The 16,545-nt window shown below is 38.5% G+C and overlaps 1 protein-coding gene across 2 annotated transcripts in view; it reads right to left on the bottom strand.

The window, feature by feature from the left end:
- LOC122789165 (actin, alpha cardiac muscle 1-like) overlaps nucleotides 1-16,545 on the bottom strand; it is a 108,585-nt gene that overhangs the window by 25,927 nt on the left and 66,113 nt on the right. For both annotated transcript variants that reach the window (XM_044056409.1, XM_044056411.1), the window contains one exon: nucleotides 6,661-6,771. In XM_044056409.1, coding sequence (XP_043912344.1) covers nucleotides 6,661-6,771 — 111 coding nt within the window. The remainder of the gene's footprint in view (nucleotides 1-6,660; nucleotides 6,772-16,545) is intronic.

Raw genomic sequence — 16,545 nt, 5'->3', positions numbered from 1 at the left:
ATGAACTCAATGGAGCCAATTCTTGGACTTGAATTTGGATAAAATCAGAATTTCTGAAGTATATTGAAGGATCTGGCATAATGGTTTCTTGACTGGCATTTTTTTGGCATTATCATCAACCCTCTTCTTCCCATTTTCTACATGGGGTTTGAGTGTCACGTAAACTGTTGCCATCTCTCTCTACTTCAGTGCCATTTTCTTACCACCTTCAACAGTAATACCTGCCTGTCAAGGTCATCTCTCACATAATCTATCCATCTTTGCTGAATGCCCTTGCTTCCTTTTGCTTTCTTTCCTGTCTGTCCCAAATTTTCTTTACTACACTGATTTCTGCTTTCCTGCCCAGACCACCTTTAATCTGTTCTCTTTGACCTACTCTGCAGTTGGAGCTACTTGGGCTTCTGCTCTGGTTTCCTCATTTGTTTGTCTATGCCACAGAGGGCATCCTATCACCCATCTCGGGCACCTCACCGCCATCATCTCTAGCTTCCTCAACTGCTCTGGCTTCACTGCTCAGGTTTCTATACCATACAGTAGTACTGGTCTTACCACTGTTTTGTACACCTTATTTTTCAGCTTTTTTGGGATTCTTCTCTCACACATTACTACTGACACTCTGTGCCAGTTTGCTGCAGCCCCTCTAATTCTAGCTTTGACCTCCTTATTCAGGCTTCCTTTCCCCTTCTAGATGACGGAAGCTATTAATCTATGCCACTGTTTTCCCTTCTATTGCACTTTAGAGGCTACTTGTGATCCCACCCCCATTTGCTGCCATTACAATGGTCTTATATGTACTCTGTTTCATCTGGTATCCCTACAGCTTTACATTCCATTCCCCTATCATTTGCTGAAGTTACTGTTCATAGTCTGCTTGTAATGCTACTTTATCTTCATACAGCAGCTTTATTGATCTGTTTGCTAATGTAGTCCTTAACAAGTCTGAAGAGCAGTAGGCTCAGCGATGAACCCTGATACACCCGGTCGCACAGGAAACCCCCTGTGAGTCTGAACACTATTTCTACTCGTTAAATGCAAAATGAATAGACGGTTCCTCCGTCCAAGCTCCTGTAATAGGCTGCGAGTGATACCCGACTCGAGTAAGGATGAAATAACAGAATTTATTAACGATTAAAACTCTGCAAAACTCTCACATCAGCATAAAATATATACAAGTACTGGTAAGCGCTTTCATCTGCATAATGCAGACTTCATCAGACCAGGTGACACAATTAATACTACTACTTTTAAATACTTTTTGGTGCCAACTTTCATACAACTGAAGTAAATACTTTTAACCCTTTAATCGGCGCATATCTTCTTTTTAAAACAGTTTAAAGTATTTAAAATGTCAACACACAAAATCGCTGATCTACCATACAAAATATGTACATCGTAAAAAAATACTATAAAATTACCATATTGCTGTACTTAATAACATTATTAAAGCCCTGATGTTATGTTTTTCATAAAATCATAACTGTAATATATATAAATATCAAAAAATAAAAGATAAAACAGAACGTAACATTACTAAAACCTTACTATTATGTTTTTCATAATATCATAACTGTAAAATATCAAAATATGGAAGATAAAACAGAACGACATGTTGTACATAAAATTCATCAATAGGCATATATATCCCATATTTTGAACTATACTGTATACATTATCTCAATTGTTGCTAGGATTAATTTCAAATATCCTTCTTAACATCTGATACTTATTGCAATAGCAAAAACGGCTTTATAGAAATAAAATCATTGATGCCCGGTTGTCTAGTGGCGTCTGTTAAAACTTGCCAAACACTTTTTCCCTTTTACCTAAAAATGCTTTAAAATTCCCTCCTCGAGGTGAATTCTGTACATGATTGATGATGGCAAATTTAAAATTATGCAAATCACCACATTTACTGATGTGCCTGCAAAGTGCATTTTTTGTATCCCTAATTTTAATCCTGTAAATATGGTCATATATCCGTTTTCTCAGTTGCCTTTCTGTTTTTCTGATGTAAAATGCAGGGCATGCAGTACACTTGGCTAAATTAAACTATGTTCCTACTATTGCAGTTCCCTCTTATGAATTTCACATAAATTCTGTTAGTATCATTCAATCTGTATCCCACTTCCTCACTTATATAACCACACTGGTTACAAGCCCCACATTTCTTGGTAATTTTTCCATCCCTATCAATATTATTACACTTCGACATGCTTTCTAAATATTTTTTTACATTCAAACCCATTTTATAAACAAATTCTGGTCTATTGCCCAAAATATTCTACTAACGTATTCCAGTGCATGCATATAATATTTTTTATGTCATTCACGTAAGGAATATATGTCAAAACACATGCTCTATTTCGATATACTTCCACTGTCTTGGCAGTTTTTTTTTAATTATTCAAATCTATACCCAATATGGGTACATATTTTCTCCCCATTCTCTTATCACATAAGTAGATATATCTTGTAACAATAACAATGGATATCCTCTATTTAAAAACATAGTTTTAATGTTCTCGATTTCCCTTTGCATAATGTCAAAATTGGATGACATTCAGGCTACCCGAATGCTGACCTTTAAAGATGTTTTTTAACATATGTTTAGGATGACAACTGTTAAATTCAAGGTATGCATTTAAATGTGATTTTCCTATATATTTCTGATTGAAACCCTGCCTCCGCATGACTAATATAGTTGTCCAAGTAAGCAATACCTTTACTATCAATTTTATGAGTGAATTTCAGAAAATCGCTGGATTGATTAATATATTAGATAAAATCCTAAATACTTTCTACTGGTCCATTCCATAAAACAAAGATATCATCTAAAAACCTAGTGTAATATGTGATATATTTATAGTACTCACTGCTAAACACATGCTGGTTTTCCCATTCTAACATCAACAAATTAGCATAAATGGGGGAACATGAGGCTCCCATAGCTACTCCTTTTGTTTGTTATTCCCCCTCATAATAAATGAAATTATTGTCCAACACGAATCCCATCATATCTGTAATCAAATTGACCCGATCCCAACTCATGCCCGAATGTTTCCTCAGACTTGTACAAAACTCTTCTCGACCCTGTTGCTTGGGAATACATGAGAACAGGTCGACTACGTCACTGGTAATAAAAATAAGATTACTTCTCCATTTGTCTGGGGTGAGATCAGCCAGAAACATCCAAGAATCTTTAATAAGATGGGATATCTTCTACTTGTGTAATTGGGTCCTTGTACCTAGCCTGCACTCATTCTACCAATGTTTTGGGATTTCAAACCAGGACTGCCCAAATTAATTTCCTTGAGACCTTGTCATATGCTTTTTCCAAGTCTAGGAATGTCCAGTTGTACTCCGTTATCTCTAGCCTTTTTTCAACTGTCTTACTGCAACAATTGGGTCAGTTGTGCTGCATCCTTATCTCCCATCTTACTTTCTACTACTGTGTATTCATTAATCAGTCTCTCTCTCCAAATCTTTCATGTAGTATGACAGGAGTTTGCTACCTCTATACTACCCACAGTTATGAATGTCCCCTTGGTTCCTTTATACTGGCACTAGACCACTTATTCTGTAGTCAGAGGTATGCCTTTTCTCTCCACGCCCTCTGGAGTAATTTCTCCCCTAACTTGCCCAACATCTTGATCACATCTGAACTCATCTTAGCCTGCTGTTTCCATCACTTCGTTTTCCGTTGTATTGTTTTTGCTTACCTAGGGTGGGCTCCACTTCTTTCATCAGAGGCTGTGTCTCTGGCAATACAGCTTCTGTGGAATTTTCCTAATTTAGAAGCTGCTGGAAGTATTCCTATCTGCCTCTGATGTTCTGTGGACTGCTGAGCAAGTTGCTGCTGGCATCCCTTATGAAGGGTGTCTGTGTATTTTCTTTATTTTTTTGTATTTGCCTTGCAACCTGATAGTTGCTTTGTGCTTTCTACTGAGTCACTTTCCAGAAGCTGGCAGAATGCCTCTGATGCCTAGTTTTTTGCTATTCCAAACTCCCATTTCTTTGGGCAGCCCCTTCAAAATCTTCAACCTCCTGGTGACTGTCACAATGGCTGCCTCAGCCCTAGGGTGGCAGTGGGGCATTTTCAAAGAGGAATAATCACAGTAAATGCTCACAGTATGAAGCCAGTCTGCACATCAGCATCTTGGAAATGTGGTCCTTCTCCTCACCCTGCAAAAACTTCAAGATTTGTCCTCAAACCATTTTCTACTTGTCCTCACATTTATAGAAAAGCCAACTTCTCAGCGCCTACACTTATACTACATGACTGGTCCTTCAGCTGAACAGTGATGAAGGCACCCTTTGTGTGATGGAGGAAGCCTTGCTGTGACTTTTATGCTTCTCTGACCAGTGACAAGTACAGTGATTTAATTTCTCTAAAAACATTTTTTGGTACTGAGACCAAGGGATGGTTTAATCTAGCAGTGTCTTCCAGGTCTCTCTCATACTCTTCCACCCTTTACCCTCTTTCCTAAAATCATAAAATATGACAAAACTAAGCAAGACGAACATCCTTCTTATAGCCCCATATTGACCTCAAGACGTTTGCCTCCTCCTGCTCTTGCTCCGCCTCCTAGAGAAACATCTCACACTAAAACTAAACTCCTTCAGAACCCTGATAACTCATCCACCCAGTACGTCTCGCCCAAATCTGCATGCCCAAAAGATGATGACTTAGCTTCTTTCATTACAGTAGTGGCCATGGACAATGCTTACGCTGAAAGGTTCATCCAGGTCCTTATCTCTGCCAAGAAAACCAATACTGGAAAAAAATGTAAAAGTAAATGTACACATGATTTACTCTTGCCTTAGAAAATTGGTTGGACTGGACCCTATATTTGACTCTAGGACTAATCTGATACAGATACTCTCCTTCAATAAGGGTCCATATGTCCTATATTTCCAACTTGCACCTGGAAATCACACTACTAAAACATCCCTCTGAAATGCATAAAATAAAGCCAAACTAAAAAATAATGACCTTTAGAACCTTCAGCACCTCCTTTTTAAAGCAACTTTAAGCAAAAACTTCACAAGAAAAATTTTACATTCTCTTTATTCACTTCAGACGATTTGAGTGAATAAAGATAAAAATACTAAACTTTCTTTTTTCTTCTTTTTTATTATTTTTGTTCTTATAAGAAACCCTGTTCCCCATTGAGAAACTGCCCCAGAAGAAAAGAATGTAGGAGCTACAGGCTTGATACTTTTTCTTTCTTTCTCATTTTGCATAATTATAGGGTAGCCCTGTGAATAAACCCAACCTTCTTCCTCAGTACAGCTACAAAAATCAATCTTAACCAGTGTGTAAATCTTCCAAGAGTTTTTCCATATTATTTCAGTAATGCAGAGTACTTATTATACTGTATAGATGTCTTTGATTTTATCTGGACTAAAAAAAAATCTGCTAGGATGTGCAATTGCTTGTACTGTATGCTGCTAGTACAGTGAGCAAGATGGTTTCCAAAACCATCCTATCAAGTTAATTAACTGAGTGTATGAAATATTGCTATTGAACCATGGTAACAATTAATGGCACAACCCAAAGCCCTTTCTAATACTGCAGTGGCTACTTCACAGGCTTCTTTTTGTAAGTGCTTCAATAGATGGCATGGCACTGTGACTTTGGCTTCTCTTTTGTTGTTTCACATTACAAGGGTCCTTTCAAACCACAGTTATTTTGAGAATTCTTTCAAGATGCTATCCAGCAGGGTCTGCAGAGGATTCTGACTTAATGCTGAAGAGGGTGAACCAGATCACACCATATCTGAAAGTTGTATACTTGCCACAACAATGGATCTGCATGGTAATGGCTTATCTCCATACCCACCTTCCTCATACCTATCACAGAGGGATTCCACCTTAGCTGATGTGCAAGCATGCCTCAATTTCCATATTTTATTTCACTTATAAGCAGCCTACTGCAGATCTAGGGAATGTTGGAGTACACACAGCATTGTAGGTAAGAAAGGATATGCTTTGAATCCTGAGTAAGTCTAGATGTGTGATTAAGGTCATATTTAAGTGACCTGTAAAAAAAAAAAAACACGAGAGTTGATCAAGAATAAGTAGGGTTACCACCTGTCCCACTTTGCAAGGGACAGTCCCTCTTTGGGCAGTTGTGTCCTGACAAAAAATAATAAAAATGGCAAATGTCCTGAGATTGTAGGACATAAGTATGTCCCATATTTTATGTAATAGTTGCATAAAATAGTTATTTCTGTATCTAAAATACCTAAATGTTACAAGAAACAGAATAAGCAACTAAACTGCTACAAGAATAAGCTTTTATTTAGGCAAACAAGTTAAGTTCTATCCTTTGTACTGACCATGGATATGTGTCGGCCTGTAAAATCTAATGTGTGTCCCGAAAATGTCCCACTTTGGCCATTTGAAAAGGTGGCAACCCTAAGAATAAGACACCTACAGGTGGCAATTTTAAATGATGAACGATACTAACTGTAAATAAAAGAAAACTACAAAGTCTGCTGTACTTCCAAATCAATTGGCAAACCCTTTGTACAGAAATCTGATGAATCTTCAGTATTATGCTTCAATTCTGTCACTGCTTTTGCCACCTTCCTGAACATTTAACAAAATAATGCAAATACTGCATATTGCATCAACTTGTAAAAATGCAAGTGGTACCTGAGTCATTTTTTCACGATTTGCCTTGGGGTTAAGAGGAGCTTCTGTAAGGAGAGTTGGGTGCTCTTCTGGAGCAACTCGCAGTTCATTGTAGAAGGTGTGATGCCAAATCTAGTAAGAAATGCAAATCAAATAATTAATAATAATATAATTCTACAGTATACTACAGTATCAACTTGCATTTAACAAGAACTTGAGAGTAAAATCATAAACTGTATATACAGCTATCAGCTGCTGTATTCAGAACTGGTATTGTTAATTATTTGACCGCTGTACGATAGCTGGTGCTCATAGATAAGTGGAAGTTACTGCTGTATGCCTGTAAGTAACTTTAGGATAAAGTAGTACTATGATGTAATAAATTTAACTCATTTATCCAGTCTCAGGCTACATGTAAGCCTTCAAAGCAAAAACAACATATCACTGTCTTTCAGTACAGGAATTCCTCTGTCTGTCTGTTGTGCCCACAGCATGCTGCCACCTTAACAACACATCTATACTGGAATACATTGAGCATTTAATAATTGGACATCAAGAATATTAAATGCAATGCTAGAAAACAAGTAATCATTAAACCAACATTATGCGGCTCAGATAATTCACTTGCCTTACTAGGTGGCCTAGAAAGTACAGGGTCATGGACTGCCTTTGTATGTTGTAGCCTCAGCACATGTTTCAGTGATGGAAGTGGTATAGCACAAGACATAGGACAAGTTCTTTGGTCATTAATGCAGAGGGCAGTGGAAGGGGAGAACCAGTGAACCAATATAGTGGTATCAGTTCCGAGACATCAAGTGAGGAAGTGTGAGACCAAGGGAAAAAATGAATGTGGTAGGAGAAATACAGTAATAGATATGAGGGATCTAATTCTGCTAGAAGCAGACTTGCAGTTCCTGGCCACAAGAGTGGAGATGAGTTGAGAAATGACTGAGGTTTTGAATCGTGAAGGGTTCAGCAATTTGGTTCAATACTGTGCCAGAAAGGCTAGAATTATGTGTGTGGTACTAAGGCACAGTGGGAATGTCCAGGTGAATGTTTCATTAGCCAGCAGCTGGAATGTCCAGGTGAATGTTTCATTAGCCAGCAGTAATGTCCAGGTGAATGTTTCATTAGCCAGCAGTAAAGACATCATAGTTTGATGTGGGGGTGGGGGGTGGGAAGGCAAGATGCCAAAGATAATGATATGGAATTTAGGGGGTGGAGTTCTATGTGTTGGTGTAGGGTAGAGGGTGAAAGACAAGTCAGGAGGTCAGACAATTTCAGGCAAATGGAGGTGTTAAACAAGCTATGTGAATGTGATTGTGAGAGTATTCTGAGCATTAGAAAAATGCTAAGATACAAAAATGGAAAAAGAGAATGCCAATGTAGCTGTACAGTAATGCAGGGCTAGTGATTTGAGAAAACAGACATACAAAAGTAGATTGAGGAGATGAGATGAAGATGAGAGGAAGTAAAAACCAAAAAAAGCAAGGAGCATTTTGACAAATGTTTGACAAAAAAAAGGCATGGATTGAATGAGAGTTGGAAGAAAACCTCAAGAAGAGGAACAAAAGCTTTTTAGCTATGTGGCAAAAAGGAGAAGGGAAGACTTGGATCTAGCTAGGGTAGAGCAAAATGGGTGGGAAATCACAAAAAAAGAGTGATAAAGAAGGGATATTGAAGGAATGCTTCAATCAAGTCTTTGTGAAGGAAATGGAGGGAAAAGGAGTGAATTCTTACTATGGGCAAGGTGATACACAGTAGTTAAAGCAGAGGATGCTCTCCAGAAAAGAAGAGCCGAACAGGGAAACGACTGCTAACTGGGAAGATAAGACAAAGGGACTATATGGGTTTCCTACCATGGTCCCTGGGAATCTGGCCAGTGTTCTAGTGTATTCCTGGCAGAGACGTTCAGCAAATTAGTGGACAAAGATACCCAGACAATAGAAGATGGCAAGGGTGGCACCATTCTACTGGGGTGAAGTAGGAAATCCCAAAGCACTACAAACTGTTTAATCTAACAGCAATATAGGGGAAAGTCACCAACAGAGTATTTAAAGCAAGACTGATTGCTTTCCTAGATGACTGCTCTTTTCAAGACAACAAAAAAGTGGGCTTATGACCAGAAGGATCTGTCAGCTTGATCCAGTTTTATGACTGAATTACAAGAAAACCTGATAGGGCACCAGTAGACACTGCTTACCTAGAATTTACTCAGTGTATTGCTTTGTTCTACAGAGGCAGATACTAAGAAATGTGCATGGTTGTGTATAGTACTGTGAACGGGCATCTGGGCCGTGGCCTGGTCAAATGCTAAAAACTGGAGACTTGTGACAAGAAGGATGACAGAAATTAAGGGGCAGGTGAGTGGTGTAATGCAAGTCCATTTTAGTCCAGTACTGTTAAATGTGTTCAACTTAGGCATGTCTAAGAAACTAGAGACAAGTTAAACCTTTTCAATGCTGACATGACGATGGGTGCAGTTGTGGAGGACTATAAAGAGAGTATAAAGAAGGATTTAAAAAGGTTGACCAGGTGGACAGAAAAGTGAAAGGTGGCAACCAATGCATGTAGTGACAAACTACTGTACTTGTGTTGCATTGATGCTGGTATTGGACTTAGGCCCCTTAGGTCGTAAGCCTACTAACAGGCTATGAAGTATCAGCTTGGAATGAAGAGCCCAACAGAGGATGACCATAGAAAAGATTCATGGGATATTTATCCCTTCTTGACTAGACTAAGAGTGGAGATGGAGGCCTAATGGGATAGTAAACTAAATGCGTACTGTATGCTGTATGCATCTCTAGAAGCCATACAGGGAGACAGCATTAAACTGCCAGATGGAGTCCAGAGAAAAGCCACAAAAAAGGATATGTGTACTGGGAAAGCAAATGGCAAGAGATGAGGAGAGCTGAACCTTTTACTAGAAATTTGAGCAGACAAGGGACACATGATCTAGATATACAAGATCATGCTTCAGAAAAGGATTGGGTCCGTCTGAATCAAAGGGACAAAGAGGGGAAGGGGGCAAATAGGAAATGTTTTATAGGGACTTGACTTCTCCATATATACAAAGCATGCTTTTCACAGAGAGATCTGAGAACTCCTGGAATGAATTACTAGGATAGAAGATGGGTGTTGGACAGGGGCTTCATAGAGGTGTTAAATAGTTCATGACACAAGTAGAAAAAATTGAGGTGGAAAGGAGGATGGAGGGGAATGGAAGCTAAATTCACATAAATGGCAGAATGGAGTTTCCCCTTCTGCCAATAAACAGATGTAATGCATCGCTGGGTAGTTTTGCCTTTCTCTAGTAAAATGGGTCTGCCTAATCTGTATGCAATTTCTTCTAACATATATTCTTAAAGCTACTTCATAATGGCTGAAATTGTCCATAAAGACTGTCTACACTTTGAGTAATAAAGGCACTATGATTTTGTATCTCTAGATTTTTCAGATGATTGTTAGGAGTGGCTTACATTAATATGATTCAGTTACAGAAATTTCTGTCTATAAAATTCATAAGTAAACTAATTGCACCTTTGGAAGGGACTTTCTGACTTATCAAAGAGCAGACAGGACCTTGTCTTTGCTCATTTCAAAACCAAGATTACATAAAAAAGAGAGAGAGAGAGATACCACAAGCATTGTACAAAAAAAGGTGATGTGGCTTTGTCTTTGGTTTCGTCACATACACCATGCCCATCAAAAACAAAGCAGATTTTTTTTTAATTTGTTTTTGGCCTCTCGTTATCCATGATCATAAACCTAATCACAAATAGGCCAAACTGTTCCACCCCTTGTCCTAAATCAGTGGATTACAAGGGAAAGAAGCAAGAGCTGTAGATTGTTGCTTTCATCATTTTGGAAGTGCTGGGACAAATTCAGTGCTCCTTGTTCCTTATACCCTCCATATTCAGAAAATGTGATTCCATGTTTGTTATGCAGATTGAAGTGTAGGTACATTTTCTGCACACATGCAATACTTTGCTGGATTTCAAGTATTCTTTAGTGAGGCTCACTTTCCCAAGTCAGTGCTCATACAGAACACACTTCAAGGCCTTTACCTGGTGAGAATTTGGTCTTTCAACACCCATGCAAGTAATTAAACCTAGATCAAATGGGGCACAGTTTGAAGTTTATCCATCTATATCACAGAGCCTACCAACAATGTTAATAAATAACTCTGGCTTAAATCATGTCACTTCTTCTACCATTATTTATTTTATTTTATTTTATTTTACATTTGTTAACCGGGATGGTCTGACTGGATACATGTCCTTTTTCAGCGGAGGCCCGGGGAGAAAAGCTCCAACAGAGTTACATTGATAATTAGGTACAGTAAATGAGCTGAAAGAACTTAACAAAAACATAGGCTATTTACATACAAGTACAAGACTGCCATTACTATTTCTGAGATTACTACAAATGTAACATTATTAACATATTAGCAAGGACGGTAGGCAGTATAATGACATAGAGTTAGACAGGATACATATTTCTTTATCACAGTATACAAAGTACTTATCATCTTAGCTAGTTGTTTATGTTTTAGTTAATGGCACAGAGCTAGTCTGGGTTTGAGCAAGGACATAGCCAGTGTGACTTGGAAGTGGAGTTTTAGACTATTTTTGAATTGACTTAGAGAAGTTGCAAGCGTGATGTTATTTGGGAGAGAGTTCCATATTTTACCAGTGGTGTTGGCAAATAGCGTCACCACCTAGGTTGAGAGATTTAGTTGTTTGGACAAGGAGTCTGTTTGCTGAGCGAAGGCAGCTTAGATTGGAGTAGGGAGTCATTAAGTTTTTTAGTGCTGGGGTATTCTCAGGTTGTTTAAGGATTTTGAAGGCCTCTATGAGTTGGGACTGGTGAAGAAGGTGTGGGAATTCTATCCATCCAAGCTTTTTCAGGTTAGTACAGTGGTGTGTTCTGTAGGGTAGGCCTGTAACGAACCTGGCAATGTGATTTATAGCAGGATGAGAGCTTGGCCAGTCTCTGCCAAGACACTAATCCAGTGGTTAGTGATTATGTAGGCACACATGTAAAGTGAACTGTCAGGAAAGAAGGCAATCTGTGCTTTGGAAATTAAACCTCACACCAAAAACACTTGGATGATTTGACATTAAATTATATTAAACTAAATATGCTAGATGAAAATAGGCTGAGAGAAAAAAATTCCCTTATCAGTGACAGCTTCAGGTCAACTAGCACAGAAAGATATGGAGGAGGATAATGTGCTTTCAAGGGTATCCAAATGTGTCTACATGTCATTTTCATAGGGAGCTGACCTGTGAATTTTCACCACATAAAGCAATTCAAACCCTGTACATTAGAGTGATTTACAGATAAAAAGGGACGTGGAATAGGTATATGTCTCAGAGACTGCCTCTATTCTGGAACAGGATTCCCATCCATAAGATGAAGCAGGGTTAATTTCCAACCATATTCAAATGCAACTTGGACCCATGGATGGGGGAAACCAACTTTACCCTAGAATAGCACCGATGCCCCTATTGGACAAAGGCAACTTGTAAATGCTCTGCCACTAAAACACAGCTACATTCCCCTAAGTAATTTATACTGTCATTTTACAAATGGGAAAACATGGCTAGCCTTAAGACCTCCTGAGGCCCTTTGCCTTGGAACTACCTATGAACATAGAAAAGATCTAAAGGATTATATGTTTACGCTCTGACAAGAAAAATGCAGATGAATAAAAAGCTGATTTTTATTTTTCCAGTACAAAGTCCTAGCGCATAGGGATGAACAAAAGCAGATGTGGCTGAGGTTCCACTGGGAAACGAGATATCTTCCTTTTACAGGAAAGACAATTGTTTTCAAATAGTATTTTATTTGCATTTTATACTTTGCATAGGAAAGACATTTGTGATGAAGACAGTTTATAATGATAGTGGCCTTGCCCAACTCATGTCCCAGTTAGTCTTTCATAAGGATCTTGGTGTGAAGTAGAATATGATGAAAACCAAGGTAAAGGCTGTCCACCTGAGCAGGTAACAGATGCTGTAAGCCTGTGAATCATATGAATGCAGTTATTCGGGTAACCCTTTAATCCCATATCACTGACAGGTAGGAACATGGCATCCTTGTAGTCAGACAAATGAAATGGTCATGAGCATATCCTGAAGCATGTCACTAAAAATGTAGTAATGGCTGAATCAGTTTATATTGTCTTGATAAGATCATCCACGGAGTGCTCAAGACCGCTCTAGGCAACACATCTAGAAAAAAAAGCTGTAGAACTAACTACAGAGTGCATAAAACCATTATGATGGCACCTGTGGTGGAGAGACTGGGTTTTGTCACTAGGCTGCAGCTCAGATCACACATATAATGCCAATTAATGATGAGATAGACTGGAGATTATGGTGACTTGCAGAACTACATGAGAATCAATAGATTGGATAGAAGTTGGAAGGGAGGCAAACAAAATTGCATGCGGGTTAGTTGTTGATTGGGTGGACTGAGGAAGTTTATATGTCTTTGCAAATACATGCTCATGTGATTGTCACATAGTATGCCTAGTCTGAGAATCCTGTATTAAAATTTTCTGAAAGGTTAAGATTCTTTTTGATGGAATTTGATTGTTTATTGTATCATTTCTGCCCCTGCTGACCACCAGTCCTCTAAAGATCTATCATCCAGGCATCCACCCGCAAGACAGCTTTGTGTTCTTGTCAGTGTACTGCCAGTGAGAGTGATGATGGCTCTTTTTGATGGAATTTATGACTTTGCATGACAGACGGCATAGACCTGAACTATGGTGGGAAATAAAATCCCCAAAACCCTTGTACAATTATCAGTAGGATAGTCATTATAGTTACTTCCCTTAAAATAGTTATTTCAGTGAGACTAAGAAAGTCTAGAACACAACATGAGTTGTCGCCAGTTGATGAAAAAACAAGGTGCAGCACATTGATGTCACTGATTAAATCCAGTAATATGTTCTGCCAGTCCATTAACATAGTTGCACTGGGCCTTAGCATGCATTTGCATTACATGGCCAGCGAAGATGCTCCATCTTATATTCTAGGTGGAACAGTTGATGAGGTTATCCAAGAAGGTGATGCTGTAGCTTTATTAAGTAAGGTTTGCCTGGCTCTGCGGTACAATGGGATGGGGTCCTGACTGTTTCCCAGATGACCAGGGCTCAATTGGTGCCCCAGCAAAGGAGGAATTGGGCAGGGATGATGAGGAAGAGGAGTGAAGGAATATGGCATTCTTGATTTTCTCAGGGGGTGGATAGTGTTGCACACACTCAGGGGTTGACTAGGTGGTGGGATTTCCCTTATAGGGACAGGGGAAACCAAGACTAGTGATTCTGGGAGAGAGGCTGGGCTGCAAGGAGGGAACACCCCTTTGCAGAAGTGAAGGAACATCCTCCCTGGTAACCCCTTCACGTGTCCCTTTCCTGGTCTTAGGGTGCGTGCAATGGGACAGCAAAAGAAAAAAAAAATCTCAAGCCACCTATTCTGATTGAACCCTCCTTGTCAACTCTGATCATGTCACGGGGAACAAATTGTGTCCAGTTAGGAGCTGATGATCAACAATGTGAGTGAAAAGATTATTTTAAAAAAATTAGTTTGGGCTTGCACTGCACAAGATAATGTCTTTATCAGATTCGCAGGTGCTTACTAGGCTAACTGCCCAAGACCCTTTACAAGCCTTGCTATATTTATCCAGAGTTACCTTTATTTTCAATACTTGGGTAAAGTTTTGTGAGATATGAGGCTAATACCGACTATCTCTGCACATGAGGGACATGGGTGCCACCCCAGGAGTAAATTTACAATCCAATCAATTGCATGAAATTGGTACACAAGAGTTTAAAGTTTGTTTTGTGCAACAGAACAGTAATGCCCACTTCTGCTTTGTCGTCTTCGCTGTTCTCATAAAATCAGATGGTAATTTACTTTCAATGTATCATGCCTCAAAAAATCTAAAATTCTTTGTTGGTCATCGTTACTTCCTAAAAATGGGAGGCTCAATTGCTTTAAAGCAGGAGTACAATATGCACACATATTTCCCAGCCATGATTGCCATGCCTACCTCCTCCATTCTCCTGGTTGCAATTTGCTTCTCATGCTGCACGTTCTAGTTTTGAATTTAAATGCCAGCTTTTAATCTAGTTGTGCATATTAAGTAAAGTCTGCTTTTAGTAAACTACATTGTGCAATTTTCTGTAAACTTTCTTGCACATGGATAGGTGGCTAACTCGTACCTCTCAACTAGCCAGATTTTCACAGAATGTCCAGATTTTTGACTCGTATTTTTGGTCTGTTCTAGATAAAATTTGTGGTTTTCTGACAAATCTCTGGAATGATCTGAAGATTGAAGTCCCTAAATAATGACATACATTTGAATTTCAGACTTCAGATCCTTCAGAAAATGTATGTCAAACAAACCCTATTACTCTAGCAACTTTCTAAGTTTTTAAAATATGTCCCTATTTTTGGGCCTTTCCCTCCCACCCCCACCCCCATTTTGTCAGGCTTTGTCCAGATTTCTTGCACTAAGAGGTTGAGAGGTATGGCACTGCCTGTATAATCTCATATTTGCTTCTCCAATAGACAGATTATGTATTCATTTTATTGTTTTGGATCATTACAAAGATAGGCGTCTGGAGCGTTTCTCCCCGGGCCTCTGCTGAAAATTGACTTTCTTCCAAGTTGGACTTTCTCGGTTAACAAATGTTAAATAAAAATAAAATTACTTCAGTGAAGTTTTTTATAGTCCTTGGGGAAGCTCAGTAGTTCTTAAATACCTGCTGGATGCTGTGTGTACCTGGACATCAGGTTTAGTGAGCAGAGTAAAAAAATCTCACAGCTGACTGTTTCACTGAACACTAGATTTTAAAATCATCCTGCCTGAATTGATTATTTGCTGTTAAGACCCACAGAGTTCATAATCTTTTGCAGTATTTAAAGATGGTTTAAAAGAGAATTATTACAAAGTGGTTCCATATTCACTTTCAGATTCACCCCCAAGAAAAAGTAATGCCTTAATTTGTGTTATAATATTTACTTTAAGGTGAATTTGACTTCTATTTGGAGGACTTGCCTACAAACAAAATCTAAAGTATTGTAAGATATGGCACTTTTTGGTTGGAGAACCATATTTTCATTTCTCCAAAGAAGCATCTCTCAGAACATTGTAAGAGTCCTATGCATTTTAGGAAGCAATAAAACAGTACTTCTTCAGAATGGCTGGTTTTGTCAAATGTTCATTCCATCAACATGAAAAAATGTGAATGCATGGATGTGCACATCCCACCTCACACACATTTTCTGGCTTCAAATATCAGTTTTTTGAAGTAATTAACTCGGATTCAGATTTGATAAAATGTATGGCCTAGTGTTTTAATTCACACAGCTATGGTGATTTGCTTATATTAATTTCCTACCACTGATTTGCATGCAGAATCTTGTTCATGTATATTATGTAGCAGAAAATGTTTATTTTATTATTCACCAGGCCCTGCTAAACTTTGTTCAGTTTCCTGGTTTATTAAAAACATTTAGGTTGCATTCCCTATCAAGATTTGATATCAGAGTATAGGCAAAGAGAGAGGAAAAGGGAGATCAGTGAAAGGCCACCACTGGTAGGGTGTTTAGTAGAATCTAGAATAGAAGCTACTGTTAAAAAATGGATAATTAGTAAGGCATGTAAAATTTTCGATGATGACTATAGGAAGCAATCGTTGGAGGTTAGAAAGGATTGGAAAGAGATGTTGTATAAGCAATCCACAAAGGAACAATGAGGGGATATATGTATGTCTCCTAAATATGCAACATATTCTAGAAGATTTAGGATTTTTATTTGGAAGTGTTTGCATAGGTATTTTTATACCCCGAGCAGACTCCAAATAATTTTTCTTCTAGTGCAAAT

The sequence above is a fragment of the Protopterus annectens genome, chromosome 14.part0 (genome assembly GCF_019279795.1).
Source record: "Protopterus annectens isolate FY-2018-M chromosome 14.part0, PAN1.0, whole genome shotgun sequence".
Taxonomy (NCBI): domain Eukaryota; kingdom Metazoa; phylum Chordata; order Ceratodontiformes; family Protopteridae; genus Protopterus; species Protopterus annectens.
Note: the sequence above shows the minus strand (reverse complement) of the source record. Positions and strands in the feature narration are given on the sequence as shown.